This window comes from Hyla sarda, chromosome 2, assembly GCF_029499605.1.
Source record: "Hyla sarda isolate aHylSar1 chromosome 2, aHylSar1.hap1, whole genome shotgun sequence".
Lineage (NCBI taxonomy): Eukaryota > Metazoa > Chordata > Amphibia > Anura > Hylidae > Hyla > Hyla sarda.
Window position 1 is genome coordinate 342292856 of NC_079190.1, and position 23770 is coordinate 342316625.

The 23770-nt window shown below is 43.4% G+C and overlaps 1 protein-coding gene across 2 annotated transcripts in view; it reads left to right on the plus strand.

Annotated features, from left to right (window-relative positions):
• Positions 1–21916, plus strand: part of LOC130356505 (amine oxidase [flavin-containing] B-like) — a 120237-nt gene extending 98321 nt beyond the window's left edge. For both annotated transcript variants that reach the window (XM_056558166.1, XM_056558167.1), the window contains exons 13-15: positions 1919–2030; positions 6760–6822; positions 21446–21916. In XM_056558166.1, coding sequence (XP_056414141.1) covers positions 1919–2030; positions 6760–6822; positions 21446–21625 — 355 coding nt within the window. In that variant the 3' untranslated portion in view covers positions 21626–21916. The remainder of the gene's footprint in view (positions 1–1918; positions 2031–6759; positions 6823–21445) is intronic.
• The last annotated feature ends 1854 nt before the right edge of the window (positions 21917–23770 follow it).

Sequence of the window (23770 nt, forward strand, 5' to 3'; positions counted from 1 at the left end):
AATGTCTGAATGATAAAAATATATAATTAATTAAACCACACAGTTAATGGCCTACGTGCAAAAAAATACCAAAGTCAAAAATAGCATATTTTTGCCACTTTTTATATCATGAAAAAAATTATAAAAGTGATCAAAAAGTCCAATCAATACAAAAATAGTACCGCTAAAAACTTCAGATCACGGCGCAATCAATGAGCCCTCATTCTGTCCCGTACACTGAAAAATAAAAAAGTTATAGGGGTCAGAATATAACAATTTTAAACTTCTAAATTTTCCTGCATGTAGTTATTTTTTCCAGAAGTACGACAAAATCAAACCTATATAAGTAGGGTATCATTTTAATCATACGGACCTACAGAATAAAGAGAAGGTGTAATTTTTTACTGAAAAATGTACTGCGTAGAATAGAAGCCCCCAAAATTTACATAATGACGTTTTTTCTTCATTTTGTCGAACAATGATTTCTTCCCCATTTTGCTGTAGATATTTGGGTAAAATGACTGATATCATTACAAAGTAGAATTGGTGGAACAAAAATGATGCGATCGTATGGATTTTTAGGTGCAAAATTGAAAGAATTATGATTTTTTAAAGGAGGAAAAACGAAAGTACAAAAACGGAAAACCCCCCCGGGTCCTTTTTAGCAGGAATATAACTTTGTTTTTTTTTGCATTTTAAAATGTCTTAGTGCAAATGTAGATAGATTTCTGACCCTCTAATGCACTTGCCTAATGTCTTTGAGCTAACTGAACATGGATTCTCAAGGAGGTGAACTGTGGCAAAAAAAAAAAAACTGTAGACCCCTAATCCACTGAATAATCCATACAGAGGGATTTGCTAGGCATCGGGCTTGGACAGTACTAATGACAATTTAGCCCTTTCACATGAGGTATGCCTGACTAGCTATACCTAGGCTCACAAAAATAAGTCTCCTCAGGCATGTGTGGTGTTACAGAGCAGATTAGCTTACATACTTTTGGCTAAACCAAGGCTTGACTACTTTAAAGTGAAGAATATTCTATTTCCTTTCCTAGGCTAAGGTGGTGGAGTTGTAATAACTACTGCAGCTATTGATTAGGTTGTGACCAGATTCTGACTTCACTGTACAGAAAAATATTTCTACATATGCAATGTGAGACAGGTTTTAGCAAGACTTAACCCTCTGTACACTGGATAACTCATGTTATAGCAGGAAAATGCATATGCAATGCAAAATACACAGTTATACGGGCCTTCAGAATTTGAAATGATACACTTCACTGTCTAGCAAACCTTTTAGTCACTTCAGTCACCCGGCAGTATTCTCTTAAGCAGTGGCCCCTTTAGCAAGCTAATGTACCCTGACACAATGCAAAGATTGTTCAGTTATGTCCTGTGTAACATGACAACGGGAGATGAAAAAAAGATAAAGTAATAAAGAGGAAAAGTAATATCACAGCATATAGATATAGCAGCATCCTGTGTATGTTTACATTTTATAAGCAAAAAAATCCTCATTAATATTTGTAAATGTAAATATTGTGGGGGAATTCATAACTTATTCAGTTTCTTGTGCTATGTGTTTCTTAGTGTGTCATTCTTCATTAGTTGGACACTTTGTCTATTTCATGAGCTGTGTGTTGATATTACATAAGCCTATTAATAAACTGTCCCTTAATTTAAGCTTGAAAATAAACCACCCCCTGTGAGGCATCAGAATGCAACTTTGTGGTAAAACTTGAAAAGTCGCATTTAATACATTTAGCACATAATATAGACCCTGTCAAAAAGCAAAAGTCAGAGTAAGCCACTTACATCTCTAAAAAGTCACAAATTCATATACAGTTTGCAGGCTGCTCAAAATTTTGCATCAATTCAAAGCAAAATACACAGTATATATAATTAATACATTGCCCCCTATTCTCATATGTTCCCACAGTGTGATTCGCAAACCTGTTGGAAGGCTTTACTTTGCTGGTACAGAGACAGCTACAGTATGGAGTGGATACATGGAAGGTGCCATAGAAGCTGGAGAGAGGGCAGCCAGAGAGGTAAAGTAAAACTATAAAAAGTATTGTATTGTGTATGTAAGCAATATCCATGTTGGATATCCATGGGATTGGTCATCAATTTTAAAGTCCTGAAATAAACCAAACCCACACCTTACCCCACATCAGTATACTTACAGCCAAGCAACATCTGACACCCAACGCCGTTTTGCCACAATGGCTTTGTCTTGGTGGCAAAATGGCATTAGGGTCAGGCACTGCTCAGCTGTAAGTATACTGATGTCGGGTTAGGTGTGGATTAGTTTATTTGCGGTTACTTGAGCCAGTTCTGCTTGAGAACATTGGTGAGGAAAATTATCATGGTCTCTGTGGGTGGAAATAAGGGGTGGGGGTAAGAACAAGAAATTACTCATAGAGATTTTTTATAAGACACCAAGTATAACAGAAAAAGCAGAAAACATACTTATAAGACAAATAGATGGGGCAGCAAAGAAGGGGGAAGTCATTATTATGGGGGACTTTAACTATCCTGACATCAACTGGGGATCTGAAACCTTCAGCTCCAGCAAGGGAAACAGATTTTTGGCAATAATTAAGGACAATTACCTTTCCCAACTAGTGCAGGACCCAACAAGAGGACTGGCGCTTCTGGACCTTATACTAACCAATAGTCCAGACAAAGTATTTGAGGTAGAGGTAGGGGGTCATCTTTGTAATAGTGACCATAACATAGTATGTTTTTGTTTATCCTATAAGAGGATGTCTACTAGTGACATAAAACATAAAATTTCAGGAAGGCCAATTTTCAACAACTAAGAAAGGGCCTCAATTACATAGATTGGGACCTTGCCCTTAGTAATAAAAGTACACAAGCTAAATGGGACACGTTTAAGAGCATCCTAAATAGATATTGTGAACGACATATACCCTACTGGAATCCTAGAAATAGGAGAAAACCAATTTGGCTAACCAAAGCAGTTAAAGGTGTACTCTGGCCCTAATACATCTTATCCCCTATCCAAAGGATAAGGGATAAGATGCATGATTGCGGGGGTCCCGCCGCTGGGGACCCCTGCAATCTCTCACTCCGCACCCACAATTGTAAGCTCTCCGCAGCGCTGGAGGCTCCGAGTGTGATGCGTCTATGGGAGGGGGCGTGATGGCCATTGCCGCTGCGGAGATCTCACAAAGGTGTCGGGCTTGCGGGACCCCCGCAATCATACATCTTATCCCCTATCCTTTGGATAGGGGATAAGATGTATTAGGGCCAGAGTACCCCTTTAAAGAAGCGATAAACGATAAGGACTGGCACCATGCAAATGTGGTATCAATATTCAAAAGGGGGTCAAAAAAGGATCCTGGGAACTATAGGCCTGTAAGTTTAGCATCTGTAGTGGGTAAGATTTTTGAGGGTTGTCTGAGAGAGGCTATTCTGGAATATCTTAATGAAAATAACCTTCTAACAGAGCACCAACATGGGTTTATGCAGGATCGGTCCTGTCAGACTAATCTGATCAGCTTATATGAGAACGTCAGTTATAGATTGGATTGGGGTTAAGCTGTGGATGTTATATATCTGGATTTTTCTAAAGCGTTTGATACTAAGCCACACAAAAGGTTAGTACATAAAATGAGGATGCTGGGACTAGGGGAGGACATATGTAAATGGGTTAGCAACTGGCTCAGTGACAAAAGGCAGAGGGGGGTATGAATGGAACTTTGACTACAGGGGCGGTCCACTTATTTTCAATATGTTTATTAATGACCTTGTAGAGGGATTACAATTTAGAATTTCTATATTTTCAGATGACACCAAACTGGGTATGGTGATTACCACAAAGGAAGATAACATAATATTACAGAGGGATCTGGGGAAGCTGGCGGCTTGGGTACAGACATGTCAAATTAAGTTTAATGTGGATAAATGTAAGGTTATGCACTTGGGACGTAAAAACAAAATGTACAATTATGTGCTAAATAATAAGACACTAGGTCAAACTTCTACCGAAAAAGATTTGGGGGTACTGGTGGACAGTAAACTCGACTTTAGCAATCAGTGCCAGGCAGCGGCTGCCAAGGCTAAGAAAGTCATGGGATGCATCAGGAGAGGCATAGAGGCACGTGACAAGGACATAGCCGCTGTATAAATCACTAGTCAGACTACATATGGAGTATTGTGTCCAATTCTGCTCATCTGTATTTAAAAAGGACATGACTGAACTGGAGAGGGTGCAGAGGAGGGCGACAAAGATAATTAATGGTATGGGTGGATTACAGTACCAAGACAGGTTATCAAGCCTGGGGTTATTTAGTTTAGAGAAAAGACATCTTAGGGGCAATCTGATTACAATGTACAAATGTATTAATGGACATTACAGTGATCTTTTCATATCTAGGCCAGTGTAGTGAAGAAAACTGTTCCCTGTAGAGAAATGTGTCCAAGTAACTGATGATAAATGCTGAATCAGCAAAGCCACTGAGATTGGCTGAGATGCGCACACCTGCCCCATACTATTGTTTTTTTTTAGCAGCCTCGTCCAGCTCAGTTTTTGCTACCAGCTCTCTGGACACATTTCACTACACCCCTATCTCTGCGCTCTCACAGCAGGATAAAGAAAACTATCCTTACTATGAGAGCAGAAAGATCGGCACAGAAGCGGAGAACAGGGATGTTGAAAACTGTGTCCCTGCTGCTGCGGCACACTCTTACTGCTGCTGTAAAACTGTGAACCCAATCTCCACGGCTTTCACCAGCCGGGGGGATGTAGAAGTGTGTCTCCGCTGCTGGCTTTCTCCATCCCGATCCCCGCGGTGAGGATGTAGGAATGTGTGTCCCCTAGTGCAAAGGCAGGGGAAACCCCTATATATCACCACTCTCCCCTGCCTCTGATTACTGCTTCTTCAAATCAGTGTACCTGTGCCTCACTGCTTCCCCATGACGGTGTCCCCCAGCGCAGAGGCAGGGGAAAGCGCGATCACTGCTCTCCCCTGCCTCCAGGAGGTAGAAAATCTGTGGGGAAACAGTGAGGTACACTGATTTGAAGAAGCGGTAATCATAGGCAGGAAAGAGTGGTGATGGTTAGCGGTCTCCCCTGCCTCTGCACCCCAAGACAGACAAATCTACATCCCCACTGCAGGGATCGGAGATGGAAAGAGTCAGCAGCGGGGACACACATTTCTACATCCCTCAGGCTGATGAGTTTTACAGCAACGGCAAGAGCGAGCTGCAGCAGCGGGGACATAGTTTTCAACATCCCTGTTCTCCGCTTCTCTGCCCCGATCTCTCTACTCTCTTAGAGAGGATACAGTTTGCTATATTCTGCTGTGAGAGTGCAGAGATTGGGGTGTAGTGAAATGTGTCCCGGGAGCTGGTGCCAAATACTGAGCAAAGCGAGGCTGCACACACCCCCAACAACCAATAGTATGAGGCCGGGATGCGTGTCTCAGCCAATCAGAGTGGCTTTCCTGAGTCAGCTTTTATCATCAGCTGCTTGAACACATTTCTCTACAGGGAACCATGACAAGGGGGCATCCTCTACGTCTAGAGGAAAGAAGATTTCACCATCATGACAGACAGAGATTCTTTACTGTAAGAGCAGAGAGACTATTGAACTCTCTGTCCCATGATGTTGTGAAGTTCAAGGGGGTCCTGGATGTTTTTCTAGAGAGTAATAACATTACAGGTTATGGATACTAGATTTATGTGGATAGAATGGGGATCCAGGGATTTGTACTGATATTGGGATTGGGAAGGAATTTTTCCTCTGTCATGGGGCAATTGGCATCAGCCTCATGGGGTTTTTTCTCCTTCCTCTGGATCAACACTGTAGGGTTTAGGTTGAACTCGATGGACTCTCGTCTTTTTTCGACCTTACAATCTATGTTGCTATGTACTATGTTTATATTGGTGTTTTTTTTTACAACCACTTATAAAATCCATCCTTTTTATGCACATCAGTTATGCCTATTAGGTGCAGTGCTTGTATCTATTACGTAGTTCCTGCAATGTTTATGTATAGTATGCTTCTTTTTGGACATTTATTTTATGTTGATTTTCTAATAAAAATATGCATACACTTTTGACCATACTTTTTCCATTGTGTTTCTTTGATGTTAAATATTTATATAACACAGCTATATCAATTATACTTTATATAGTCCCTTTGGTAGAAAGTTAATGGTAATATATTACCAAAATATGTTCTCATCCAGTAATCTGTTAGGCTATACCTGACAAATATTCCAGTTCCATTACTGCACTGCATTTGTAAAGACACTATAAAATAAAAACTTTAGGGCATACAGTGACTACCAATCAGTGTCTTAGTGATATAGTGCCCCAGCTTCTGCTTTCTCTTTTTCGTTTGCTAAGAGTGGGGAACCTCTTTAGACCCCATAAAAGTTTTAGTGGTTGCCATGATAGTACTTAAATAAAGTTAGCTCCTATTTTTAAAGTAATTTACATTCACATGAGATAAAATAATTGCTTTGCTGTAAACATTATGGGGGAAATTTATCAAAACCTGTCCAGAGGAAAAGTTGCTGAGTTGCCCATAGCAACCAATCAGATCACTTCATTCCTTTTTAACAAGGCCTCTGCAAAATGAAAGAAGCGATCTGATTGGTTGCTTTGGGCAACTCAGCAACTTTTCCTCTGGACAGGTTTTGATAGATCTCCCCCATTGAAATGCAGAACCTAATGCATCCAAAGCAAATTATGTTTATTAGATAAGACTACAGAATATCAGTTTCACAAATCATGTCCTTGCAGGTCATGTGCAAGATGGGACGCATAGGAGAGGACGAGATATGGGTACCAGAGCCAGAATCTGTGGTAAGTTTAAAAAGGAATAAAAGCAAAAATGTTTACATATCCTTGGAGAATATGAGGGAGATTTATCAAAACCCATGCAGAGGAAAAGTTGCCAATAGTAATCAGATCGCTTCTTTCATTTTGCAGAGGTCTTTTTTAACCCCTTAACGACGAAGGACGTATATTTACGTCCTCCGCCGGCTCCCGCGATATCTCGCAGGGTCACGCGGTGTCCCCGTGTCATATCGGGTCGGTCCCGGCGGCCATCAACGACCGGGACCCACGGCTAATACAGGACATCACCGATCGCGGTGATGCCCTATATTAACCCTTCAGACACGGCAATCAAAGCTGACCGCCATGTCTGAAGCGAAAGTGAAAGTATCCTGGCTGCTCAATTGGGCTGTTCAGGACCGCCGCTGTGCAATCGCGGCGTCCCGAACAGATTACAGGACACCGGGAGGGCCCTTACCTGCCTCCTCGGTGTCCGATCGGCGAACGACTGCTCCTTGCCTGAGATCCAGGCCGGAGCAGTCAAGCGCCGATAACACTGATCACAGGCGTGTTAATACATCAGTGTGTGCAGTGTTATAGGTCACTATGGGAGCTATAACACTGCAAAAAAAAGTTTCAAAAAAGGGTTAATAAAGATCATTTAACCCCTTCCCTAACAAAAGTTTGAATCACCCCCCTTTTCCCATAAAAAAATAAAACAGTGTAAATAAAAAAATTAAATAAACATATGTGGTATCGACGCGTGCGTAAATGTCCGAACTATAAAAATATATCATTAGTTAAACCGCACGGTCAATGGCGTACACATAAAAAAATTCCAAAGTCCAAAAAGCTTATTTTTGGTCACTTTTTATAGCATTAAAAAAAGACTAAAAAGTGATCAAAATGTCAGATCAAAACAAAAATGGTACCGATAAAAACTTCAGAGCCCTTATAACCGCCCTGTACGTGGAAAAATAAAAAAGTTATAGGGGTCAGAAGAGGACATTTTTAAACGTATACATTTTCCTGCATGTAGTTATGATTTTTTCCAGAAGTACAACAAAATTAAACCTGCATAAGTAGGGTAACTGTATGGACCTACAGAATAATGATAAGGTGTCATTTTTACCGAAATATGCACTGCGTAGAAACGGAAGCCCCCAAAAGTTACAAAATTGTGTTATTTCTTCGATTTTGTTGCACAATGATTTTTTTTTCTGTTTTGCCGTGGATTTTTGGGTAAAATGACTAATGTCACTGCAAAGTAGAATTGGTAATGCAAAAAATAAGCCATAATATGGATTTTTAGGTGGGAAATTGAAAGGGTTATGATTTTTAAAAGGTAAGGAGGAAAAAATACAAAAACTGAAAAACCCGGCGTCCTTAAGGGGTTAAAAATAAAAGAAGAAATCTGATTGGTTGTTATGGGCAACTGGGCAACTTTTCCCTCTGCACAGGTTTTGATAAATCTCCCCTATATGTACCAATTTTAAAGAACACAGCATGAGCAGGTAAAACACATTTCTTTTATTTTCTTTTGTGATTCAAATTCAACTGTATTTTATGATTGTGTCATTCCGTAATAACCTAAAGTATGGTATCAAAAGTCTGCATACCCTTTGTTCTTACTGTACATTGCCCATTTAGCATCAAAAACAGTGTGCAGTCTTTTGTAATAGTTGTCTATGAAGCTCCAGATTCTTATAGGTATAGCAGCCCTTTGGTCACCTCGCATGAACCACATATTTGAGATCTAGCCAGGGTGGCATGATGATATTATGGTCAGGTGACTGTGGTGGCCACTCCAGGATCTTCACCCTTTTCTCCTTGCAACCACTGGAGGATCCCCTTCTCAGCTTTCGTGCAGAAAAATGCAAATTGTCTGTCAGTATTTCTTGATAACATTCTGCATTCCTCTTGCCATCCCCTTGCCTTTAGAGCTCACATCTACCCAAAACATCATAGAATTATTTTCCCTCAGCCTTTTTGACCCTTCTCAAAACATAGCATCTATGGGTGTGACCATAAAGCTGTTTTTTGTCTTGTTAGGGTGTTTTTGGGCATATTGTATCCATGCTCTCTTTGTTTGATTAGTAAAATATGTGAAGAGAAAAAACACAGAAGTGGCGCCTTGATGGTGCCTTTACCTTTCTAGTTATAGGAGGTAAGGGGGGGATTTAGCGGGGAAGGATAGGGAGATTTTCTGCTCACCTTTCAGAGTTGTGCTGCATAACAGGCACAACTCTGCGATGCGTATAGGCTGGTATGTGGCAAGGTTCCGGGGCAGCTGACTGCTGGATCTGCTGGCTGATGTTCTTGCTTGTCTCCGGTGCTGCGGGGTGTCACCTGGTGCCGGTGATGTGAAGCGCTGCTTTTGTGGAGTAGACACCGTCCTCTGGTGTACCCCAGATGTTCAGATGTGATCCGCTTGGCAGAGTCGGCAGATGCAGTCGGCAGAGACCTGAAGAAGAAAGGGATACCCTTTTGAAACGCGTTGTCCAATCCTGTTTGCTTTATGCTTTATATTTTTTATTTTCTATTTTTTACTTTTTGTGTTCTTTATTTCTGTAAACCCAACCGTCAATAAATCCCCCCTTCTTATCCAAGAAGTTTCCAGCAACCTTATTTTTTGCAACGGAGAAGCGCTTTCACACGCCAAGGTTTTTTCTGGGATAAATCCCCGTGTGGGATCTCCCGCAACCTGCTCCTGTACTCTTTGTTTGATTGGCACAGCAAAGGCTTCTTTCTGGCAACTCGACCATTAATTATTTTTGTTCAAGTATCATCATGTGGTGATCATATAAACAACCACATCATCTTTTTCCAGAGTAGCCTGTATTTCCCCTGATATTACTTGTATACGAAACAATTCTTCTGGCAGTTTTGGTTGAAATCTCTCTTGGTCTACCTTACCCTGGCCCTACCTGACCCTATCAAGAGATCAATGTATTTTCCACTTGAACACCACTGACTGGCATTTTCTTTTCTTTTAATAGTCTTTTTCATTTTTCTAAAGTTCTATTTCCTTGTTACGCAAGGAGCTCACTAGAGATGAGCGAATCAAAGCTGACGAACCCAAATCAGTTACGAATTTCATGAAATATTCGATTCGCAACGAATGCAAATATCACCGCAAATCCATTGCTCAAATTGCTTAATTAACTCCTTGGGGACGGAGCCCATTATAACCCTAAGGACGGGAGCATTTTTTGCAATTCTGACCACTGTCACTTTAAGCATTAATAACTTTGGGATGCTTTTAATTTTCATTCTGATTCCAAGATTGTTTTTTCGTGACATATTCTACTTTATGATAGTGGTAAATTTTTGTCAATACTTGCATCATTTTTGGGTGAAAAATTCAAAAATTTGATGAAAAAATAAAAAATTTAGCATTTTTCTAACTTTGAAGCTCTCTGCTTGTAAGGAAAACAGACATTTGAAATAAATTATATACTGATTCACAAATACAATATGTCTATTTTATGTTTGCATCATAAAGTTGACATATTTTTACTTTTGGAAAACATCAGAGGGCTTAAAAGTTCAAAAGCAATTTTCCAATTTTTCACAAAATTTTCAAAATCGGAATTTTTCAGGGACCAGTTCAGTTTTGAAGTGGATTTGAAGGGCCTTCTTATTAGAAATACCCTATAAATTACCCCATTATAAAATCTGTACCCCTCAAAGTATTCAAAATGACATTCAGAAAGTTTGTTAACCCTTTAGGTGTTTCACAGGAATAGCAACAAAGTGAAGGAGAAAATTCAAAATCTTCATTTTTTACACTCGCCTGTTCTTGTAGACCCAGTTTTTGAAATTTTACAAGGGGTAATAGGAGAAAAAGCCCCAAAAATTTGTAACCCAATTTCTTTCGAGTAAGGAAATACCTCATGTGTGGATGTCAAGTGTTCGACGGGCGCAGTAGAGGGCTCAGAAGGGAAGGAGCGACAATGGGATTTTGGAGAGTGAATTTAGCTTAAATTGTTTTTGGGGGCATGTCACATTTAGGAAGCCCCTATGGTGCCAGAACAGCAAAAAAAAAACACATGGCATACTATTTTGGAAACTACACCCCTCAAGGCACGTAACAAGGGGTCCGCTGAGCCTTTACACCCCACAGGTGATTAACAATTTTTTGTTAAATTCGGATGTGTAAATAAAAAAAATTTTTCACTAAAGTGCAGTTTTTCTCCCCCAATTTTACCATTTCTACAAAGGGTAATGGGAGAAAAATCCCCCCAAAATTTGTAACTAAATTTCTTCCGAGTACGGAGATACCCCATATGTGGCCCAAAACTGTTGCCTTGAAATACGACAGGGCTCTGAAGTGAGAGAGCGCCATGCGCATTTGAGGCCTAAATTAGGAATTTGCAATATGGGTGCAACAGTGTTTCCCAAACAGGGTGCCTCCAGCTGTTTCAATCACCATACCTGGTAAGACCAGTATATGGAGGGTTAAATTCATATGCTCCATCTTGATAACGCTACGTTGTAGTGAAACATGTTGAGGGGGGCAGAGTGGATATTTTAACCATGACAGCGCTTCTGCTCCTAAGCATTAACCCTGTATGACCTGCAGGCATACAGGACAGTTCATTCACGAATAAGAAGCAAAAATTAGCAGAGAAGTCTGCATTGAAAATCTAATATTCAAAGAATAATTGGAGCAAACAGCGCTGTTTGGTTTTAATATATATGTGTAGCAATTAATAAAGCTTATGGGATTTTTATCCAGCTGTTTCAAGACTCCCAGCCTGCCAGGACAGTCTATGGCTGTCCGGCAACACTGGGAGTTGTGGTTTTGCAACAGCTGGAGGCGCCATTTATTAAACAGTGCCGTATGAGAAGTTTTTCATATTTATTGGCTGAGGTGTAAGGGGGTGTATGTGTAATGTTTTACTTTTTATTATTTGTTAGTGTAGTGTTTTTAGGGTACATTCACACAGGCAGGGATTCACATTAAGTTTCCTTGAAGGAAAACCCACTGTAAACCCGCCCGTGTGAATATACCCTGTACATTCACATGGGGGGGGGGGGGGGGCGCCCCAAACCTTCAGCTGTGGCAAAATGACAACTCCCAGAATGCACTGACAGACCGTACATGCTGGGAGTTGTAGTTTTACAACAGCTGTAGGCACACTGGTGGGGAACCACTGAGTTAGAAAACAGACTCTAGCTGAGTGATTCCAACCCATGTGCCTCCAGCTGTTGCAAGACTACAACTCCCAGCATGTACGGTCTGTCAGTGCACTCTGGGAGTTGTAGTTTTGCAACAGCTGGAGGCACACGGGTTGGAATCACTGAGTTAGGAAACAGACTCTAGCTCAGTGTTTCCCAACCAGTGTGCCTATAGCTGTTGCAAAACTACAATTCCCAGCACGGCCAGACAGCCAGGAATGCTGGGCCTGTAGTTCTGCAATATCTGGCCCTTCAGATGTTGCAGAAGTACAACTCCCAGCATGCCTGGACAATCTGGGCATGCTAGGAATTGTAGTTATGCAACAACTGGGGAAGAACAGTTTGGAGACCGCTAAGTAGTGGCCTCCAAACTGTAGCCCTCCAGATGTTGCAAAACTACAACTCCAAGCATGCCTAGACTGTCCAGGCATGCTGGGAGTTGTAGTTCTGCAACATCTGAAGGTCCAGATATTGCAGAACTACATGCCCAGCATGTTGCAAAACTACAACTCCCAGCACGACCAGACAGTCAGGGATGCTGGGCATGTAGTTCTGCAATATCTGTCCCTTCAGATGTTGCAGAACTACAACTCCCAGCATGCCTACAACTCCCAGCAGCCAAAGGCTGAGTGGGCATGCTGGGAGTTGTAGTTTTGCAGCTTTTAGAAGGCCACAGTGAAGATCACATATAACGATCTTCACTGCAGCCTTCTCCGCCGCACTTTCCGGCCGCCACTCCTCCTGCTGCAGCTGCTGCTCTGGGATGCCGCCTCCGCCGCCTCTGAAGGTCCGGGTAAGCCAGACCATGCTCCCTCCTTGCCGCCCGTGTTCCCCCCGCTCTGCACCGACTTCGATCGGTTGGCAGAGCGGGGGGAAATGAACTCAAACCCCCCCGCCCCCCTCCTGCCATTGGTGGTCAGCCTGACCGACCAATGGCAGGGGATAGGAGGGGGTGGCAAAACTGACACCTCTTTCCTATCCTTTAGGCTGGTCGGAGCCGTCTCTGTCAGCTCCGATCATGCTTATTTTCCGGGAGATCGGGTCACCTGGTGACCCGATTTGCCCGGATCGCGGCAAATCGCAGGTCTGAATTGACCTGCGATTTGCTGCGATCGCCGACATGGGGGGGGTCACAGGACCCCCCTAGGCATTGCTAAGGGATGCCTGCTGATAGATATCAGCAGTCATCCCGGTCCGATTACCGCCCGGCGAGCTGCGGTGATCGGAAATACGGAGGGCGTATGGATACGTCCTCCGTCCTTAAGTGACGGGACGCGAGGGTGTATGCATACGCCCTTCGTCCCCAAGGAGTTAAACTCCATTTACTGCGGTCCAGGCTCCAAGCATCTAAAATGGCAGATCCACAAGTCAGTACATGGGGCAAGGAACACTGGGAAGGGAAGTAGGCGGGATGACCCTGAATCACATGCGGATGAAGCCTATCAGCAGCCAGTCTCCCCTGTGATGTCACAGCCCTATATATTCAGCAGCCATTTTGCAGCTCGTCATTTCATTCAATACACTGCATAGAGATAGGACGGACATCACTGTGTGTGTGTTACACAGGAAAGCTTGTTGCAGCAGCCTTTCACCTCTTAGTCACCTCAGCCTTCTGTAGGACACAGAGCACAGCGTTTTTGCACGGAAATTATATCTTACTGCAACAGTTAACCCTTCAGTCACTGTGAACAGCATTGTATTACAGAGAGAGGAAGAGAGCTGTGTGTTGCCTCAGCTGCAGAAACGTTTTCACAGGAGGGAGAAATAATTTTTTAGGGCAAATCTGTGTCTTTGTTCCACAACAAATGATCTGCTGGTTACACTAGTCTGTAGACGGTATAAATAATACCCAGCAGTCCATTCCTAATAGTATTTGAGAGAGTCTTTTTGCAATTTTGGGTTTCGTACACAGTGACTGTGTGCTCTAGCATTGTTATGTACTGCTGGTGCTGTGGGCATTTTTTTTTGCGTACTGTAGCGCATTTTTCTGCCCTCATAAGTGCATACCACATACCCACATTTAAGTGGTGAACTATTTTGTACCTGTTAATCTGTCAAGGGCCTACATACTGTGAAAGGACAGTTGATGTTTTACTCCAATACGTTTTTTTAAGCATTCTGTAGAGCATTTTTCTGCCTGTTTGTTCCACCACAAATGGTCTGCTGTTTATACTAGTCTGTAGATGGTATAATACATACCCAGCAGTCCATTACTAATAGTCTGTGAAAGAGTGCAATTTTGTGTTTAGTACACAGCGACTGTGTGCTGCAGCACTGTTGTGTACTGCTGGTGTTGTGAAAAAATAAATTTTTTAAGCATACTGTAGCGCATTTTTCTGCCCTCATAAGTGCATACCACATACGTACATTTAAGTAGCGTACTATTTTGTACCTGTTAATTAGGTGATAATAAATGGCTTCACGTGATCGCAATTTTTAAATTAAAGATAGTTTTAGAGCACAATGTATATTACATAAAGTAACAATGTGGTGTTAGGTAGAAACATTCATACAATTCTTCTCATAAAATGGTTTGTGTTACTATAACACTTCCATACAGATTTGCTACTTGCAGAGAGTCCCTTTACAATTATTTATCTTCATTAGATAAGACATCAATCTGCTCTGTAGATGTATTCTCATTGCACAGAGTCCAGTTCAATAGTAAAACACATAAAATATGATTGTAGACTACATTTGTGTTACAGGAAGTGTTTAATCAATGTTACACAGAATTTATGTGTTTTGTAAGACTGGTTATTGTTATAAATTATTTCCCTCATTACAATTCTCTAGGAAATATACTTGCCACAAAAAGGAAAGAAGATGTGCCGTGTGGCACTGAGACGTCTGTTATAAAACATATTTTAATAGAAACTAAGCATTTTAGAAATAGTTTTTTTTTATCAGTTAAATATAGTTATACCCTCCTCTTAAAGTGATTCTGCCAAACCTGCAAAAATAAAAGAAGAATGCCTAGATAGCACATTGGGAGGACATTCTAAAATCGTTTTTTTTTACTGTAGACTTAAAAGTTAGTGAACTAGTGAGTGCTTAGATACTGAAATATAAAGCATTATTTTAGCCTACATTTTTCATATGTAGCAAGTACAGCTCCATAGAAAAACATGAATGGGATATATTTTACTAATTTAAGAGTAAAAAGGAAAGATGAACAAAATATTGAATTTTAACTGATTAATACTTTTTACATTTCGAGGACCAATGTAAAGTATTGAGAAATGTATTTACTTGGTTTGAAATTTATTTGAAGTCGATAAAAATGCTTGGAGTAAACATACATGAAAGATGAGGCAGTTCACATAGAAATGTAAAAAATCTGACGTGTTTCGGGCCATCTGGTCCTTACTCATCGTAATACTACTGACAGGTATATATACGCATTACAAATAAAACCTCCACCCATTTCATCATGTGATCATGAATTGAGTTCGGCTCTACATACCTTAGTGGAGTATTGAAATTCTAACCCATGTAATTTACGATTAACCTATTTTTTTTCTATGTTTGGATGTATTAGTTAAAGCTTCATTCCGGATACTTGCATTTATTTATATTGTGCTTAGTTTGATATGAATAAAACAAACAAAACACATACACGTCTACCTCACTCCCTCAATGCTCCCCCTTCTGGTCATTTCTCTGTCTGCATCTTCTTAGAGAGATTAGTCGCTACAGTGACTGACTTCAGCTGTGTCCCATCTCAGTGAAGTCTAAAGGCCTAAAGACCTTTTTGTGTGCATTAATAAACCATTACCTGTTCAATTGAAATTACCTACTGGATACGAAATCTCCTTTGTTCTGCATTCATATTTGTTCCTTATTGTTCATATGTTTTTTTTCTTTTTTTTTTTCTAAAAAAACATACCTAGAGGACTGTTTATTATCTCTAGTTTTTTTTAACTGAAACATGTCTTAGTTTGCAGTTTACCACTTGTTTTTTATGTATATATTTATATTTGTATTAGTTTATGACAGAAATGGCCAGATGGCTTGAAACACACCAGTTTTTGTTTCATATCTGTGTAAACTGCCTACTATTACATATATGTATATTCTGTTATGTTAGAAACTGTTAATGGATTTCAAATAAACTGTGGCTTTTAACTTTTGGAAAGCACTGGCTATTATCTATACCAGTGATTCCCAACCGCGGTGCCGCGGCACACGTGTGTGCTGTTCAGCACTGCCCGTGGTGCAGCGGGATTTTGCCGTGATTTTTTTTATTTTTTATTATTATTATTTTTTTAAATGTTCCGCCCCGGCCTGATGGCGCAGGGGGGAAGGGAAGTCTGCGTGCGCACTGCGCGCACAGCATCCCCCTGCATCTCCTCCCGTCTCCTGTGTTCCGCTCCGTCTTCCGCGTCCCCCGTGTTCCCCCCCCCCTCCTTCCTCCTCTGTTCCCTGTGTCCCCCGCGTCCCCCTCCTTCACCCTCCGTCCCCCTCTCCCTTACGGCGCAGGGAGCCGAAAATGGGTCCCTGCCTGGGGCGGAACGAGCTGCACCTGCGCCGGACTCCCGTGCCTGCTGTGGAACTGCAAGCTGCGCGGGCCGGCTTGCTTAAGGTACCGTACCCTTTCCACCCCTCTGTTCACCTTCTCAACCCTGTCTAAACCCCCCCCCCACCGTCACCCAGGTCCACCCTCTGTCCCCCCCCCTGTCAGCCATGTCTGCCTACCCCTGTCACCCCCCCCCGTCAGCCATGTCCGCCTTGTCCACCTCCCTGTCCATCTCTATCACCCTTCCCCCCCCTGTCACCCATGTAATCCCACCCTGTCACCCATGTAATCCCACCCAGTCACCCATGTAATCCCACCCAGTCACCCATGTAATGCCACCCAGTCACCCATGTAATGCCACCCAGTCACCCATGTCCACCCTCCCCCAGTCACCCATGTTCACCCTCCCCTTGTCACCCATGTCCACCCTCCCCCTGTCACCCATGTCCACCCTCCCCCTGTCACCCATGTCCACCCTCCCCCTGTCACCCATGTCCACCCTCCCCCTGTCACCCATGTCCACCCTCCCTGTCACCCATGTTCACCTTCATGTCACCCATGTCCACCCCCTCTCACACATGTCCCCCCCACCTATCATCCCAGTCACTCATGTCCACCTCCCCTCTCACCCATGTCCACCCTCCTGTCATCCATGTCTGCCTTGTCCACCCCCCTGTCCATCTCTGTCACTCATGTTTACCCCCGTCTACCCCCGTAGTCTACCCTGTCACCCATGTCCACCCTCCTGTTCACCCATCTGTCCCTTTGTCACCCCAGTCCACCCCTCTCTGTCACTCCTGTCCCTCTTTTACCGCCATGTCCACCCCTCTGACCCCCTGTCACCCATGTCCACCGCCCTGTCACCCATGTCCACCCCCCCCTGTCACCCATGTCCACCCCCCCCTGTCACCCATGTCCACCCCCCCTGTCACCCATGTCCACCCTCCCTGTCACCCATGTCCACCCTCCCTGTCACCCATGTCCACCCTCCCTGTCACTCATGTCCACCCTCCCTGTCACTCATGTCCACCCTCCCCGTCACTCATGTCCACCCCCTCTCACTCATGTCCACCCCCCCTGTCACCCATGTCCACCCCCCCCCTGTCACCCATGTCCACCCTCCCTGTCACCCATGTCCACCCTCCCTGTCACTCATGTCCACCCTCCCCGTCACTCATGTCCACCCCCTCTCACACATGTCCCCCCACCTGTCATCCCCGTCACCCATGTCCACCTCCCCTCTCACCCATGTCCACCCTCCTGTCATCCATGTCTGCCTTGTCCACTCCCCTGTCCAACCCTGTCACTCATGTTTACCCCCCCCCCGTCTACCCCCGTAGTCTACCCTGTCACCCATGTCCACCCTCCTGTTCACCCATCTGTCCCTTTGTCACCCTTGTCCACCCCTCTGACCCCCTGTCTCCCATGTCCACTCTCCTGTCATCCATGTCCACCCCCATCCAACCCTCTGTCACCCCTGCCCATCCCTGTTACCCATGTTCACCCTCCATTGTCCACCCCTCTGACCACATCCTTGTCACCCATGTCCACCCTTCCCTGTCACCCATGTCCACCCTTCCCTGTCACCCATGTTCACCTTCCTGTCACCCATGTCCACCCCCCATCACTCATGTCCACCCGCACTAACACATGTCCCCCCACCTATCATCGCCGTCACCCATGTCCACACCCCCTCTCACCCATGTCCATCCTCCTGTCATCCACGTCTGCCTTGTCCATTCCCCTGTCCATCCCTGTCACTCATGTTTACCCCCCTGTCTACCCCCGTTGTCTACTCTGTCACCCATGTCCACCCTCCTGTTCACCCATCTGTCCCTTTGTTACCCCAGTCCACCCCTCTGTCACTCCTGTCCCTCTTTTACCCCCTTGTCCACCCCTCTGACCCCCTGTCCACCCTCCTGTCACCCATGTCCACCCCCTGTCCACCCCTCTGTCACCCCTATGCCCCCGTCACCCATGTTCACTCTTCTACACCCATCTATCACCCTTGTACACCTCCCTACACCCCTCTGTACACTCCTCTACACCCCCCTGTCACCCATGTACACTTCTCTACAGCCCTCTGTCATCCATGTACACTTCTCTACACCCCTCTGTCACCCATGTACACTTCTCTACACCCCTCTGTCACCCATGTACACTTCTCTACACCCCTCTGTCACCCATGTACACTCCTCTACACCCCTCTGTCACCCATGTACACCCATCTGTCACCCATGTACACTCCTCTACAACCATCTGTCCACTCCTCTACACCCCTGTCACCCATGTACACTCCTCTACACCCCTTTGTACACTCCTCTACACCCCTGTCACCCATGTACGCTCCTCTACACCCCTTTCACCCATGTATGCTCCTCTACATCCCTGTCACCCATGTACACTCTTCTGCACCCCTCTGTCACCCATGTACACTCCTCTATACCCCTCTGTCACTCATGTACACTCCTCTATACCCCTTTTTCACCCATGTACACTCCTCTACACCCCTGTCACCCATATACACTCCTCTATACCCCTCTGTCACTCATGTACACTCCTCTATACTCGTCACCCATGTACACTCCTCTATACCCCTGTCACCCATGTACACTCCTCTACACCCATCTGTCACACATGTACACTCCTCTATACCCCTCTGTCACCCATGTACACTCCTCTACACCCCTCTGTCACTCATGTACACTCCTCTACACCCCTCTGTCACTCATGTACACTCCTTTACACCCATCTGTCCACTCCTCTACACCCCTGTCACCCATCTACGCTCCTATACACCCCTTGGTACATTCCTCTACACCCCTTTCACCCATGTATGCTCCTCTACACCCTCTGTCACCCATGTACACTCCTCTATACCCATCACCCATGTACACTCCTCTATACCCCTCTGTCACCCATGTACACTCCTCTACACCCATTTGTCACACATGTACACTACTCTACACCCCTTTGTACACTCCTCAACACCACTCTGTACACTCCTCAACACCCCTGTCACCCATGTACGCTCCTCTACACCCCTTTCACCCATGTACGCTCCTCTACACCCCTTTCACCCATGTATGCTCCTCTACACCCCTCTGTCACCCATGTACACTCCTCTATACCCCTCTGTCACCCATGTACACTCCTTTACACCCCTCTGTCACCCATGTACACCCATCTGTCACCCATGTACAGTCCTCAACACCCCTCTGTCACCCATGTACACCCATCTGTCACCCATGTACACTCCTCTACACCCATCTGTCCACTCCTCTACACCCCTATCACCCATGTACGCTCCTATACACCCCTTTGTACATTCCTCTACACGCCTTTCACCCATGTATGCTCCTCTACACCCCTGTCAGCCATGTACACTCCTCTACACCCCTCTGTCACCCATGTACACCCCTCTGTCACCCATGTACACTCCTCTATACCCCTCTGTCACTCATGTACAGTCCTCTATACCCCTCTGTCTCCCATGTACACCCATCTGTCACCCATGTACACTCCTCTACACCCCTCTGTCACCCATGCACACTCATCTGTCACCCATGTACACTCCTCTACACCCCTCTGTCACCCATGTACATCCATCTGTCACCCATGGACACTCCTCTACACCCCTGTCACCCATGTACGCTCCTCTATACCCCTGTCACCCATGTACGCTCCTCTACACCCCTCTGAACGCTCCTCTACACCCCTCCGTCACCCATGTACGCTCCTCTACACCCCTCTAAACCCCTCTGTCACCCATGTCCACCCCTCTGTCACCCATGTACACCCCTCTAAACCCCTCTGTCACCCATGTCCACCCCTCTGTCACCCATGTACACTCCTCTAAACCCTTCTGTCACCCATGTCCACCCCTCTGTCACCCATATCCACTCTTCTACACCCCTCTGTCACCCATGTAAAAAAAAAAAGGAAAAAAAGTTTGGCGCCTAATAGATTTGTTTTGCAGGTTTAAAGGTGAAGAATTGTGTGTGGAAAAAATTGTGATGATGGCCCAGACCAGATGGAGAAGAGAAGGCAACAATGCAAATTAGAGAAGACGTCATTGGTGAGTTGCTGTATAAAGCAGCACTTTAAACTACATAAATAGATATAGTGCATTTCGTTTTTTATCGTTTTTTCCTTTTTTTTTTTTTTCTTGCTTGTCAACCTCGGTAGCGGTGCCCCGAGGAAAAAAAAATTTCCGAGGTGTGCCCCGACCCGAAAAAGGTTGGGAAACACTGATCTATACTATCTATACTTCTGCTTGCGCACTGTAAAGAAGAGGTGAGTTGCATGAGGACATCAGGAAATCATTTAAGGGGGTGCTAGGAAACATTATCATAAACATATTCTAGGAGTATGTTGAAAACCAATGCATTTCGGACCTCTTATTTTAGGTTATTACTCATTTTAAAAATGTAACATGTTATATTAACAACTATTTTTATGTTCCTATGAACAATCATTCATTTGATCAACAAGTGTATAATTGATACTGATAAAAATATAGATTTATAGATAAATATAACTGATAATCTGCTCATGTATACAATAGGTCCAGATAGCAGAAAGTAATAAGAATGTTTTTTAAAGATTGTCCAAATTGTCATAGTATACATGGATAGTAAGTGATCACGAAGAGGTTAGTAGATCGTGTTTTTTCACAGTTGTGTCATTGTGCTTTTCAAAACATTGGTTATTAAGAATTCTATATAGCAGTAAAAATATTTTGGTAAAGTACACAATATAAAGTGCAATATTTTGACATTATTGTCCTCTCCTTTGCCTAAACCACATTTTGTACTACTCCACTTTACTGTGACAGATGTTATATAATAATTCTGAGTTTACCATTTACCAAACATATCATTCGAGACCTATGTTAAATCAATTCCAAATTATTACAAACAACCTTATATTTGTTTCCCCATTTAGGATGTTCCGGCTCTGCCAATCACAACAACATTTTTGGAGAGAAATTTGCCCTCTACTCAAGGTTTACTGAGATTCCTTGGCCACACGTTTTTTTTTGCAACAGCAGCTGCTGGAATTATAGCCATCAAAAAGGGTTACCTGAGGGTTAACTGCAATTTTTCTTTTAGTCAAAGATCTTGACTTATATGAATATTTAGTTACTATGATATGTGAATTTCAACTAAAGCTGGCAAATAAGGAGACCCTCCAGTACTAGGCATTAGTGATTTTAGCACAGAGTCTTAGTGATCTCAGGTTTAAATACTGTATTGTAATAATCAAGTCTTTGCTGAGATCTTTTCTTTATTCTGTTTCTGTGTTCTCAATTTTTCATGTGTTTGGTTTAATGCAGTTGAAATTGCAAATCTGCAATAAAAACATAGTTGTCTCCTACACTGTATGAATGAAGTTTTAATAAAAATGTTGAAAATATAGGGCATGAGAATTTGTACATTTTTTAAGGAAATATAACTATTGCACTGTGCAATATTATTACTGTCATTTTTTTATTTCTTCAGGAAGTGTCACCAAACTAATAAACATCTTTTTATTTCCACTAGGCCATAAAGTCTTTTAGATTGCAAAATAAAAAATAAAAAAATTCAAAGATTTAATAACTTGACATAACTTCTGAAATGATTTGATAGAGTTTAACTTGGGTTGTGATTAATCATTAAATATGAAGCTAGGAATGGATCTAAAAAGAGGAGACATCAGTTTTTTCTTTATATGTGTGCACCATTAATTATTTGTTTCTTGGTTTGTATTCAATAATTGCAATTAAAAACCTGTGTGAACACAACTTAACAAATCCAATAATTATTAACTCTTATTTTCTACTTTTGCAAAAAAAAAGAAAAATAAATAAATAACTAGTCAAATAAATCAAATAACTGCCCACTTGACTATGAGCACCTATCATATCAAAATGTTACTCTCTCTCTCTCTCTCTCATTTTGATCAAAAAGTGCGCCTCCATTTTTTGACCTAGAGTGCTGTTGCAACTTTCTTGTTTGTACATTTTGTATTTGCCACAGCAGCGGGCACCTGTGTATTAGGTTGTTGTGCTGGCTATTTTTCCTTTTGTTTTTACTTTGTAAATTGGGGGGTGTGGCACCCTCTTTAGCCGTGCACCCCACCCCTCTCAGACTGGAGGTGGTTTAGTCAATGGCTGATCCAACATGTCACACAGTCAGAGGCTATATGCACAGCAGAGGTGAGTTATCATGTTAGGGTCCCATCTGATATGAGGCCACCTCCGCATGGTGGATGGGGGGACACATTTTGATCAAAAAGTGCGCTGAGAGCCTCCATTTTTTGACCTAGAGTGCTGTTGCAACTTTCTTGTTTGTACAATATATATATATATATATATATATATATATATATATATACATGTATGTCTTTTTTATGTGTCTAGCTTCTGTAGTTAGCTCACAAATCCCTCTGTTCTGCTGATCACTTATTTAGACATCCACTGCTCAGGAAGGGGCATGTCCTAGGCATGCACTGAGCCCAGCCCACTGCCACTAGCAGTTTGGGTGCTTCACCAGGCAGCTGGGAGATGAACCAGCCATGTACGGGGGAAGAACAGGATTGCTGGGAGATCCAGCTGATGCAAGCAGGCCTCTCCCCGTGAGGGTTCCCAAGGTGGGTAACAGGGTGACAGCTAGGTGTTGACAGCTGACCAGCTAGGGAAGGGAGGAACTAACCCCTGCTAATGATAGAAGGTAAGAGGTTAAGGGAATCCTGGGGTCACATGGAGTTGTGGCCCTTCCTGTATGATGTTGGTAGTTGGGGCTTAACATTTTAATATTTAAACATTTCATCTTACATTTCTAGATTTCCTAACTCTTAACATCAACATATTGTACAAGAATTACCAACATCCAAACATTAATAGATTCACCATACATTCTACTGCTTCATTTTATTGTAGAATTTATGTATGAAGCACATAATTAGTATAAGACTCATGGCTGTAAGCAGGACACACTTGGAGGTAGTGGATCCGCTGGACCTGTGTGGCAGATGACACGGGGCCTGCCACGGAGCGGAGTCTAAGGTGCTGCTGGTTTTTCACCAGAGCCCGCCGCAAAGCGGATGGTCTTGCTGTGACAGGAGGCACCCAGGTCGCTACCCCGGCACGACTCGACCACACAGGCGGCTGAGGTGATTCAAGGAACAGGAGCGATAGTCAAGACGTGGTCTGGACAGCCGAAGGTCAGGGCAGGCGGCACAGATGCGTAGACAGGAACATAGCAGGAGGTCAATGGGCAGGCGGCA